We start from the raw sequence: 13,151 nt of genomic DNA on the forward strand, positions 1-13,151 counted from the left end.
ACTGAAAATAATACCTACTCGAATTTTTATGAGGGGCCGTGGATGCATTTCATGTTTGCCCATCGCAATGCGTGTCGTCACGAAGTGCAACTATAACATGTGCGACTTTGACTCCGTGACGCTGTCAGTTTAAACTGTGTCCACAAACTCAATTCAGAGCTTTTAGTCTTTAAGCTTTATGTCCACACGCAAGCTTTTGCCAATCCTACCAGTATGTGCACACGCAAACTTGGTAGGCATTCACAGTATTTAACGTGGCTAATAACCCACAAACCGAAGCACCTCTTCAAGCGCACTTCCATCAGTTGAGCCCGTGAGCATGATTTAATTGTCTACAGGCACGAACATGTCAAGGATGACCTTCTTGCAACGGCATGCCACCCGACACCCTCGCTGGCTAGGAGGCTTAATAGCACTGCCTTGTCAGTAGCCGGCAACCAAAGTTGCGTTCAGCAAAGTTGTGCCAAGTAAACAAAACACTTCGCAGTGGCTGTACGACAAATGGAAAGTGGAGGAACCGCACTGAAGATGAAAATGAGGGCATGAGTGGCACACACAACACTCGATTAGTGGCAACCTGGATTGCAGTCGCCATGTTTTTGACATGGCGCAGGTGAATCAGTCAAACAAATTGAATGAGGCACCGTATGGTGTGTGAAATTTTGGTTATCATTCTGCAGTTCTTCTGTGGAGTCGGTGGTAGTGCTGCAGAAAATTTCGAATATTCAAGGAGGTGTCTGGTACATGTCACTGACTACCCTATGATGGTGTTAAGCATGCCTTGGATAACACCAGTTATATGTGCTGTGGGATATTAAAGGCAACTGGTGGCCATCCCTGAAAGAGAATCCTGACAGTTCAGATTAGTCACACATGCAGTTTTCGTCCATGATAACGCATGGCCAAAATGAACGAATAAAGTACGTTCTGTAATTAAATGCATTGCAGAATCTTTTTCTTTCTTTTTTTTTCTTTCTTTTGGTTTCTCTTTTTTTTTATCTCAAAGCGAGGGGTCTACCTATATTCTCATTTACACAGCATTTTGAGCCACGATGATTAGAAAAATACAGATTACTAGTGAAACAGCAAATTGCTTGATGCCTAAGGAAAAAAAGAAATGCTTTAAGAATAGACTGCACAAGCTATTTTTATAATCAGGAGCGGCATTCACAAAGCTTTTAATTTGTAACTGCTGTTTACCACTGGCTGCCAGCCTTTGCTGATAATATGCCTGGTTGGAACAGTTTTACCGTAAGAACTTTTTTGTGAACATGGCTCCACTTATTTGACAGTTCAAAGCAGTTCTCTACAACAAGGGGAGGAAGAAGAAGGCGCATAACCGGTGGGACGTGCTTCACATCGGCTTCGCAGTTTTTCGATGACTGTGCCGGATTATCACCTTGTGCTACAAAAATTCTTGCACCAAGTGTTTCGTGTAGTCATCAGGATCACGAGGATACCTGCCTTTGAGGTAGGGGACCACTTTTAGGGACTTTAAGGACAATTGTGCGCCCACTCAAGGCGAGTCGTCGCTAAGCCTAGGCTTGCTCCGCCGACCGCTTAGCCTAGCCGCCGCGGCCAACGGTCGGTCGCTGCTGGAACGCACATTATTCCGAATTCTACCAGCATCATGGCCACTCCCATGAGTGTTGAAATAGAGGGGGAGTACATTCACCCCGAAGAGGTAACCAGGAACCTGGGCTGGCGCATCGCCGGTGAATGCAAGTCCTGTACACGTCAGCGAGACCTAGGTCTACCCAATGCACTTCAATCGAAACCCTCCGGTGCCGGTCATAGACCCGGCAACGCCAAAGATGCGTTAATCAAGAGAGCGTGCATGCCTGCATTGCCCCGAGACGATACCAAGATTGTGGTGAGACCACGCGGGGGTCTGAATATCAGCAAGGTCGGCCATATGGAAGTTGGCCGGGCCATTTATACTGCGGCGGGAGTCACCAAAGAAGAATGGATCCGGGACGTGATATGCCCAAATTACCAGCAAAACATCGTTGTCATCAGTACTTCAAAGAGAGAAAATGCTAACAGGTACGTTGGAGTCACCAATATTGTCGTCCAAGGAAATGAGCACGAGGTTAGCGCCTACGAATCCGCCCCCCCATGGCATGACCAAGGGAGTCATACGAGGCGTGCCCCTCGGAGACACGGTTCAAGAAATCAACGAGAACATCGTCAACGAATATAATCCCACTGCTGTAAAGGCCAACCGCATTGCTAACACAACGTCTGTGGTGATCGCCTTCAATGGACCCAAAGTGCTGAACTACGTTCGTTACGGGAGCCTGCTCGCCAAATGCTCGTTATACAGAAAACAAACAGATATCTGCTATCAGTGCAGTCGCCTGGGTCACCGCATGGATGTTTGCCCTAATCCAGCAGACCGGATCTGCCGGGGATGTGGTGCTCGAAATCCCGATGAACAGCACAAGTGTACCCCCAAGTGTGACCTCTGTGGAGGAGAACATTTGACCGCAGACAAGGTGTGCCGAGCTCGCTTCAAGATCCCGTACGTGGTACGGAAACGCCGGTGGGAGCGGAAAGATACCAACTACACGTCTACAGAAGCCTCCAAACCGCTATGTCTGAAGGGAGCAGCTATGTCAGGATATCAGAATCACTCTCTTTCCCGTGAAGGCGGACGAGGGCGGAGCAGCAGCTGCGCCTCAAAGCCGGGCTTAAGAGCGTCGTCGCCGGGTGACGTGGCCGGCAGCAGCTGCAGCGGGCGCCGCCGGGAGTCGCGCTCAAGGTCGAAGACCCGGAGCCAGACACCATCGAGTAACGCCGCTAAACAGGTGGGCTGGGCAGTTAGATCTCCTCTCACTCTTAGCAACAAAGATTTCCCTCCCCTTCCCCAGACTCCCAAGTAAGATTGTGAGGAATGCATGCAACTCAAAGCGCTTGGAGTTAAGCAAAATTAGCAAATCAGCGTGCTTCTTGCACGCATGGAGGCATTAGCAAAATTGAAAAGCAGCGAGGATGTCACAAAACGCAAAATTGCCAAGAGGGATGCTCAACCGGAGCCCCCGGTAACAGCAATGGAGGCAGAGAAAATTTAATCGAGTCCATCTGAGGAACCGGCGTAGGCCAAGCCCATTCAAGCCCTCACCGATATGGTCACATAGCTTGCCAGCCAGATCGGCTTGGTAACGTCCAAGATGGCCAAGTTCGACATGCTAGAAGCTAATGTCAACCAGCTCATGCTAACCACTCAAAAAGCTAAAAAGGGAGCCCCGTATGGGAAACCGTGCATGGGGAGTGGTCTCACGACTACCAACCTGAGCCAAGATGGTGGCCAGGCGTAAAATGATGAAGGAAGATACAACGATATTAGCCCAATGGAACTGTGGAGGAATTAAGGACAAAATAGGCGAATTAAAACAATACATAGATAAAGCGGAACACAAACCGGCTATCCTTGCAATACAAGAAACGACCTCCCGACCAAAACTCGCTGGGTATGTCACATACACCGATCCCAGTGAGAAAAGCACAGCGATTCTAGTCTGAAGCAACATAGCTGCAATGCAGCACATTACCAGCCAGAGAGGGTGTGAACACGTTCTCTTGGAAATTCACAGCAGAGGCATAGGAAGCAAAGACAACATCTTTATACTCAACGCATACTGTCGGCCCTCCAAGAAGAACCTCAACAAAGAGGGCACGTTACTCGACAGCAAGGGAGAGGCGGGCAGCCGACCACTATTGATATTCGGAGATTTCGATGCGCCTCACACAATATGGGGCTACAAATTTTGCTCCAAGAGAGGCAGGGTGCTGGCGAACCTCATGGATCAGCACACATTAGCCCTACTCAACGAACCAGACACTCCCACCTGCATGGGCACAAGTACGACCCGGGACACCATTCCAGACCTTACCCTGCAGAGTGGAACCTTGGACATGCCGTGACAGAACACAGGCGTGAACCTGGGGTCGAACCACGATATCCTCAATAATACGATCAGGGGGCCCACTTTCAAGGCCCGAATGGGAACAGCAAAGATAACTGACTGGGACAAACTTCGAAAAAGGCAAGCAGCCGATGAAGACGAGGACACGAACAGCACCAAACCGTATGGGGAATGGGCTAAGGAACAGCTTGAGCTGGTATAAAAATACACCCAGAAAATTGTGACCACACTGCAGACACCCTGTGTGGACGCAAAGCTTGCCCACCTTTGGGAAGCACGACACAGCCTCACCAGACGCTGGAAGAAACAACGACACAACAAGAAACTTCGCAAAGGCATCCACGATCTCAACAAGCAAGCCGCTGAATACGCGTCCAAGCTGTGCAGAGAGAACTGGCTGAGCGTGTGTGATGGACTGCAGGGCACCCTTTCTACCAGGAAGACGTGGTGCCTCCTTCGTCACCTGATCGATCCTCTCAGCAGCAAGAGTGCCACAAATCGAAGCCTCACGCGCACCCTCAACGACTATACTGGGGGTGCCGACAAACTCATCAACGACCTGAAGGTCAAGTACCTGAAAACGGAGAAGGGTGATATCGCACCTCCCGACTACGCAGGACCTACCAATGAAGCGTTAGACAAGCCATTCACTGACACCGAGTTGATCTCGGCAATCTCCGAGAGCAAGAGGGGCAGCGCGCCGGGACCCGATACCATTACCTACAAGTTACTTAACAACCTCGAGCACCAGGCCCGCAGACAGCTGCTCGAGTATGTGAACCAGGTCTGGGAGTCTGGCAAACTTCCACACGAATGGAAAGAGGCAGAAGTCCGCTTCATACCGAAGGCCTGGGAAGACACCTCACATCGACAACATGCGACCAATATCCCTCAAGTCCTGCATGGGGAAGGTCATGGAACGTATGGTACTTAAAAGGTTGCAGCGACATCTTGATGCCACCAATCAGATGCCAGATACAATGTATGGCTTTAGGCAACACCTGGGCACCCAGGATGTTCTCGTACAACTCAACGAACGGGTAATTAAGCGGGCAACGAAGCAGACGCCGCGAGCAATACTAGCGCTAGACCTCACAGGTGCCTTTGATAAGGTCACACATGAAAGTGTCCTCCGCAACCTGCGCAACACGGGTTGTGGAGTGAAAACTTACAACTACATCCGAGACTTTCTTCGTAACCGAACGCCAAGGATCAGAATAGGAGAGGAGACATCCCAACCAATCTCCCTGGGGGATAGAGGAACGCTGCAAGGTTCGGTCCTTTCCCCCCTCCTATTTAACATGGCTCTCCTGCCGTTGCCTACATCCGAGACTTTCTTCGTAACCGAACGCCAAGGATCAGAATAGGAGAGGAGACATCCCAACCAATCTCCCTGGGGGATAGAGGAACGCTGCAAGGTTCGGTCCTTTCCCCCCTCCTATTTAACATGGCTCTCCTGCTGTTGCCCAAGCTTCTCGAATCAATAGATGGTCTGGGCCACGCATTATATGTCGACGACATCACCCTCTGGACTGCGAGGGCAGGGTCGGATGGCTGGATGGAAAACACGCTCCAAAAAGCGGCTAACACGATCAAGAGCTATGTGAAGACATGTGGCCTTTGCTGTTCACCTCAAAAATCTGAGCTGACCATTGTCAGACCACGTGCATCAAGGAAACAAGCAGAAAACATAGAAATCACTTTGGAAGGGAACCGGATTCTCCTGGTACCTCAACTCAGGATCCTGGGCCTCCTGATACAGGCAGACGGCAAGGCAACAGCCATGATTAGAAAAATCAAGCTCACGTCAGACCAAATCTTAAACACGATCAGACGAGTGGCCAACAGGCGGAAGGGTCAGAAGGAATCAGACACCTTGCGCCTCGTTGAGGCCTTTATTATCTCACGAATCGTCTATGCAGCGCCGTACCTGCAGCTCCTCAAGAAGGACGTCTTACAACTTGACACAACAATCGGGAAAGCCACGAAGCAGGCCCTGGATATACCCATAAATTCATCCACGACAAAATTACTTCAAATGGGAGTCCACAACACAGTAGCCGAGCTTGTAGAAGCCCACCTATCCAATCAAAGGGTACGCCTGAGCCAGACCAAGGCGGGTAGAAGTGTCCTCCGCAAGCTAGGATGGCAAGAATCCCACTACACCCGCCACGACCAATTACCCGAAAAGTTGAGTGAGAAGCTGGAATGCAAACCACTACCACGCAACATGAACCCCACAAGGCATGCCGGACGACGCAACACCCGGGCAAGAGCGATCTCCAGGACCCTGGAGGAAGACGACACTGTTCTATATACAGACGCCTCTCTATCCAAACACTCCACGAGGGCAACACTCGTGGTCACCGGGCTAGAAAAGCTGGTCACCTGCGCATCAATCTACACTCCGTCTTCGGAGGAAGCAGAAGAAGCAGCGATAGCTCTCGCACTCCTGCAACCTAACCTCACTAAGATCGTCATGGACTCCAAGCTGCATACAAGAACTACAGATCTGGCTGGGTGTCCCTTGCGGCACTAAAGATCCTTGGTAAAGCTACGCCTCCTAAACAAGCAATCGAATTAGTTTGGGTCCCGGCTCACTCCTCAGTTGAGGGCAATGAATATGCTCATCAACAGGCCTGAGTGCTAAACTCCTGGGCCAACGAGGAGGAGGCAAGGGGATGGCAACCCATCACAAATTACAGAGATGTAGTCAAATATTACAGGGACGGCAGGAAGACATTCCCGCACCCCCACCACTCCTTGACCAGAGCCGAACAAACAATATACAGGCAAATCCAGGCAGGATCCTTTCCCCACCCCTGCCTCCAGAACAAAATATACCCAGAGAGATACAAGAACAAATGTCCTCACTGCAATGCATTAGGCACCCTTCGGCACGTCATAGGAGAGTGCAATTTTTCCATAGACCACCCCCCACCTATACCCATAACTAACCTCTTTGCTATCCCCACCCTTTACGAGCGATGGGAGATCATGCTGTCCAGCCCCGCCCTGGAAGACCAGCTCCGACTGATCCACAGGGGCCAGGCGGCCCTGGAAGTATATGGAGCCCACGAAGAGGGAGCCACCCCATCAGACGCTTAACGCGTTTCATTTCATAATGGACCAGTAAAGTTGTTTCTCTCTCTCTCTCTCTCTCTCTCTACAACGAAATCTATTCATGTGGCACACAGCGTGCACAAAAGCTTGTGTGGCCACCAAGGTGCCAATGACATGATTAGTTCAGCATAGTTTTAAAACACCAGACTCGGCATTTTGAGACTCATTTCCACACAGGGCATTTTTCTGTCATTGTTCACTGAGTGGTGCATTCAATACCCATTATCTTTCCAAACTAATGCGATGAGTGTGACTCATTTAACAGTTCTAATACCGTACCTTTAAGCATATAGCCAGCACCGGAAATACAGAAAATCTAACCAGAAAGTGGGAATCCAGATGGTGTTGAAATTTTGCCTTCGGGAGTTTTACAGCAATGCACTAACTTCTGTAGTAAAGTTGCTGCTGGAGACAAAATTCATGCAACTGTGCCTCTGATGGCTGTGAAGCCGCAGGATCCTTCAACAGAAAGCAGCAGTGGATGTGGCAGACAGGACATTAAAAATTTTTCTTTGAAGCATTATTTTGTGCCAAATATGCCAGGTTGCCTTGACAAAGATCTGAATACTGTTGTGTGTGGTCATTTGCAGGAGTCTACGCATGCTTTCTTTTCTGTTTCATAGCATCCTAACCAGTTTGTGATTCTTTCTTGCAAAGATCCCACTAATACAACATTTAACTTTGAGGGCCAAAAAGGTTTGAGAAATGCATCCCGCTAGGGTCAATATTTTTGTTGATGCAGATTTAAATTCTTCAGAGTGACTTATTTTGAGAAAAGTAAATTATTTTTCATACAAAGCGAGAGCTTATCAATGAGGTTTTAGTTTAGAATAGAACGTACAGTTGAACCTCGTTGATACAATCCCATTTTGTACAATTTCCCAGCACCAACATTTGTGATTGAGTGCATAAGGAATGACCCAACCTAATTATGCATTTTTTTTTACTGGTTGATGCATTCCCAGAAAACATGACCTTTTGGCACCATCGTTTAGTACATCACCAAACTGCGATCATGTGATATGTTTTCCAGCTGCTAGATCACATGCAAACAAGACAAGGCACGAGGCACGCCGCAGATGGCGCAATGTGAGCATCATGTTTTGCTCAGGTGGCATCATATTCATCACCCATCGGCTCGATTTCATTTTAGTTTCCCATCGCTGTCTTAAAACACTACACAATAGGAAAAGGACAACTCGCATCTCATCAGCTTGACAAGCACTGGCATATCGTGCCGTTTGCACTCAGTGGGCACGTCAGAACCTCCCTCTAGAATGCAGGAAGAAGCTGCTGACCCAGGCTGAATTCGAGGCGTGCAAACGTAAGCGTGCCAAAGCCACAAAAACAATATGCATCTCGAGCTTTATCAGCTCAGTGCACCAGCTCAGCACACGTGGTCATCTCGTGCTGCAACAATTCCAGCCACACTTCGCATCACTTGGATGTCAACTACAGTTGAGTTTGCCAAATTCTTTAGTGACTTTGGATTGAACACTTTCCAGTTGGTATGTTTTAAAAAAGAAGCTTTTCTTTGTGAACCTCGCCAGATTTTCATTACTGTGGGTGCTGCGTGGCTGTTCTCTTGCCGAATAAGCCAACCAATTACAGCAGCGGATGTGTGCGACATCACCACCACTGGGCTCCTTGTGCCATCACCAGATGGCACTCGCCTCCACACATCTGCGGCGGCAGCGGCAGCCGTGCGAGGAAAGAAAAATAAAGAACCAGAAAACAATAAACTCGTGTTTTATTGACTCTTTAAGGCCAAACTACATATACGCTTGCTGGCGCAGTATAAAAGCCTGCACCCACAAACCTACGCACGTGCAGGTAGTGCAAGAATGACTGTTTACGTCAAAGCCCTGTGCAAGCACAGCGGTCTTCTTCAGACATATATCGGTGCTCTGACTGCCTCACAAAAATATGACACGATGTCTACCAAGGCAAAAATAGTGAGCTAAGTGAACACACACTGGCGGGCATCTTGTAGTTTCAAGGCATTATTCCTCGCAAGGCACACAGATGCAAGGCGCACAACTGCAACCTATCATGTGCTGGCCAGCACACACATAGTTTGGCCTTTATGCAGAGCGGAGGGCATGTGCGATGTCACTGCTGCTGGGCTTTGGCACCACTACCACATGGCGCTTGCCTCCGTACCTCCGTAGCAGGTGCCGTGCGGGGAAAGAAAAAAAAAAGAACCAGAAAAATGCAAACACATGCTTTGACTCTTTATGCACTCACACAAAGCTTTGCTGTATGTAGATCCCAACTCGTTGGATCTGCTGCTTTCCTTTTCCTTCAAGCCTTTTCCCGGAGCGTATCGACAAGGTTCTACAGCATTCATTCGGTTCGAGCACAGTTAAACCTTGATATAATTTACTTTGTTTTGTTGTATTTAAATTCATTCTTATTGCAAATAATTACAGTCAATGATGCATTTTTCTTACCTGTACGGCCGTGGCCTTAAATATTTTCCAAATTACTATCGGGCAATCAGAAAGAGCAAATTTGAACATGACAAAAATTTATTGTGTTGAATTTGAGAGACGGCAAATGATATGGTTTCAGGCTATGCAGATGGTAGCTTCACATCAGCAGTACAAAGCGAAGCCAGCCACGCTTTTGGGTCTATTCTGCCACCGCACCTGATAGTGTCACCCACAGTGGGACGACGCCATCATGAAAACTGCCAACAGCAGAAAACTAATGCTTCATCTGCTTCTTGCACATCACATGTGAGAAGACAGAATGCATGATGCCATGCCATCTTGATGCACTCAATCTTTGCACATGTGGCAGAGTACCACTAAAACAGAGTGCGCAGGCTGCGTACGCACTCGGCTACGCTGAAAGCTATGCAAAGCCATGGCGACAGTAGAAAAGGACATGTGTGGCAACTTCCTCCACAATCCCCCCCTCCCCCCCCCAACCCATGTGCACTTGATCGCATTACCTTCAGCTCGATCTCCTCCCCCCTTTCCCTTGTGCGCGGGGGTAGACAGTGCTCACAGAGTCGCCAACCTTCTTGGCTCCCTCTCGCATGCTTCCACTCGCGCCTAATGCATACCGTATTTACTCGAATTCAATGCGCACTTTCTTTCCCAATAAAATAGGTCCAAAGATTGCATGTGCGTAAAAATCGAGTACGACCCTAAATCTGTGCTACCATATCGCCATCAGCATTTTCAAGATGGCTGCCTCGTATGCGCTTCGAGCCTAGCTGCTGTAGCTTCCTACATGTGCTGTAGTACGTATGCTAACGTTAGCCCACCGTCCATCTTCCCGTTTTCTGCATTTGCTCTATCAGCATGGAAGTGTCGACTGCGAAGACCCGCCGAGTGTTCAACACGATGCCACAATTAAAAGGAAAGTGATCACGTGTGCGGACACGGGCGGAAATCGGGCTGTATCACGGGCATTCGGAGTTCCCCAAACTTGCGTGCCGGACTGGCGCAAACAGGAGAGGCATTCTACTCCAGCGGCTGCTGCATAGGCACGGCCACACAGCCCCATCTTGAAAGCGATCTGCAATGGAGACAGTCTGCGCATCTAGGTGCACCGTACTGTGTTCTCGTCACTTAGTTCACGTTGAAGCGAGAGGCCACACAAAGGTCAATTCGCTCGCTTCTGCTACAGCACTTCCTCCACTACGCGATTCTGATAAAAAGTTTCCGTGGTTGTTGAGTGAGATGTGTTCATGTTTGCCTCTGCGCACGTGACACCATGCTTGTTAATTTAATTAGTAAGTTAATGTTTAAAAGTTTGTGCAGTCACTAAAACTACTATCCTTACTTTTCATATAGCTGTCTTCTGATTTGCTATCGCAATAGATGCTTTGCCTTTTAGGCAAAACTGCAACTTTTTTTATTTATCGCAACTTCAGTGCATTGAGAGTAAATGATTGTTTTTCCAAATGAGAGAAAGTGGTATTTCTGTATGAAATAATGAGGTCCACGATACTGTAAAGGACTTTTCTTTTGTTAGGTCCCGGCGAACGGGTGCGCATTACGATCGAAGGTGCTTTTTTTTGTTCCTTTTTTTTGGGGGGGTCACGGAAAACGGGTGCATGTTACAATCGAGGGCATGTTAGAATCGAGTAAATACGGTACATTGCGCATCTTATCACACTTGGACTTTATATCGAACATAATGCTGCTCGGCTTTGATGGGCGCTCTTGGTCGCACGGTGCATGATCTGAAAGGTGTGTTCACAAGCAGCCGCTTGTAATTAAACCATTTGACCATCTGTGTCTGAGCAAGTTCCCATTTATTGTCCCAGCATCCCTTCATCGCGACAGTGAAATTTTATTATATTGAAATCGTGCATACACACTTCTGTATACTGAAGTTCCAAATACATGTTGTTCTTTAAACAAGAAATTGTAAATTGTAAAATACTTTGTTATATCGAGAATTTTGGTAGATTAAAGTTTGCTACATCAAGGTATAACTCTACATCGAAAACTTCAAATAGTGAATTTTGAGCCAAAGCAAATATTGAACAGCACTGACTAGTTGAGAGCTTTGAATATTCACAAAAGGCTAACTAACGCTGCGTGTTGTATACAGTGGTGCATAAAGGTGCAATAAAATACATGCAATAATATTTAATAAAACAAGCAGAGAACTGCCCAAGTAAGCACACCTGGTTGTCTGCAGAGAGCACAGCAAAATGGCCAATGAGTAGCACCACCTGGTGGAGGAGGGCCCACTCCTCCCAGTGGGAACAGTACCACAGGAGGTAGCTGGCAATGTGGCGCAGCTGCAGAGACATGCCTTCTGCTCCCAGCACCGCCTGCGCACATTAGGCAGTCACAACATCAGGTATGCCCACATATTGCCCAAAAAGAACTAAAGACGTGCAACTCGACTGTAGTTCTTAACGCCTCTTCAAATGTGCACCTGCATATTCACAGCAATACATTCATCAAAATTGAGTCAATATTCCCCATCTGCACTCCTATACAAATTTATAATCTGTACTAGTGAATTTGTAATCATCGCAGAGGAAAAACACAGTTTTACATATATTTACAAGAAATGGGAGTTCATTTTTTTTACCGCGCCAGCAGCATATGATACAGTAGAACCTCGCTGATACGATCCTGTTATGTGCGATTTCTCGGTGCCAACGTTTGCAATCAAGAACACAAGAAATGACCAAATACAGTTAGACTTATTTTTTATTGGTTCATAATTTTCTAGAAAACACAATTTTTTGGCACGAATGTTCAATAGATCACCAAACTGCAATCATATTATTTTTTAGCTGCTAGACCCATGTACACAGGAAAAGGCATGAGGTGCGCCATCGAAAACAGTAACCACCCGTTGCAACAGCTTCCTCGCCATGCCCACTTGACCATGTCATGTGAAAACGCACTGCGTACTAAGTTTCTTATTCCGGTACTAGCAAATCTCCTTGTGGGTCATCACATACTGCATTCACGGCTACAGTCGAACTCACTTATAACAATATTCAAGTACCACGGAAATGCCACTGTTATTAATGATAATTGTTATAATTAGGTTCCATGGAAAAAGAAAAGAAATGGGGAATGGCATAGCTGTTCCGAGAAAACTATAATAGTTGGGAGGCCAGTTCTCCTCCCCACCACTTTCCTCCATCTGGCTTCTGATTGTGTCTGCTTTCTGCGCGTTCTGATCACGTGTTAACAAGCTGCTGCTGTCGGCGTTTGAGAATGGCACTGCTATAACAACTGCAAAGAATGGCCACAGGAGGCAAGTGACACATGAGCTCTGCTGAGGCATCGCGTTAGTGGCCCCAAAAGGCACCTTTTAAAAAATATGGGAAGATTGCCACGGCAGCATCTTAGCTTCAGAAATCCAGAAGAAACGCTAGAGCGTGATCGCCACAAGCATCTTGCCACATACTTCCCACTGGCTTGCACTAGAAAACCGCATGTTGTCAGCCTTGCTTGCTTTACGCGAAACTTGCCGACATCATTCTCCAAAGCATCCAGCTGCTCCACGTAGTGAAGCAGAAGGTGCCTTGCGAAAACAAGCCCATGAGTGACTGAATCATCTATAAGACCTCGCGCAGGGACAATGTTGAGGCAGCCTGCTCTACTG

At 47.7% G+C, this 13,151-nt stretch overlaps 1 protein-coding gene across 2 annotated transcripts in view; it reads right to left on the reverse strand.

The window, feature by feature from the left end:
• ssp3 (short spindle 3) overlaps nt 1-13,151 on the reverse strand; it is a 249,820-nt gene that overhangs the window by 105,058 nt on the left and 131,611 nt on the right. For both annotated transcript variants that reach the window (XM_065424845.1, XM_065424929.2), the window contains exon 25: nt 11,704-11,853. In XM_065424845.1, coding sequence (XP_065280917.1) covers nt 11,704-11,853 — 150 coding nt within the window. The remainder of the gene's footprint in view (nt 1-11,703; nt 11,854-13,151) is intronic.

Source organism: Dermacentor albipictus, chromosome 1 (assembly GCF_038994185.2).
Source record: "Dermacentor albipictus isolate Rhodes 1998 colony chromosome 1, USDA_Dalb.pri_finalv2, whole genome shotgun sequence".
Classification (NCBI taxonomy): Eukaryota; Metazoa; Arthropoda; class Arachnida; order Ixodida; family Ixodidae; genus Dermacentor; species Dermacentor albipictus.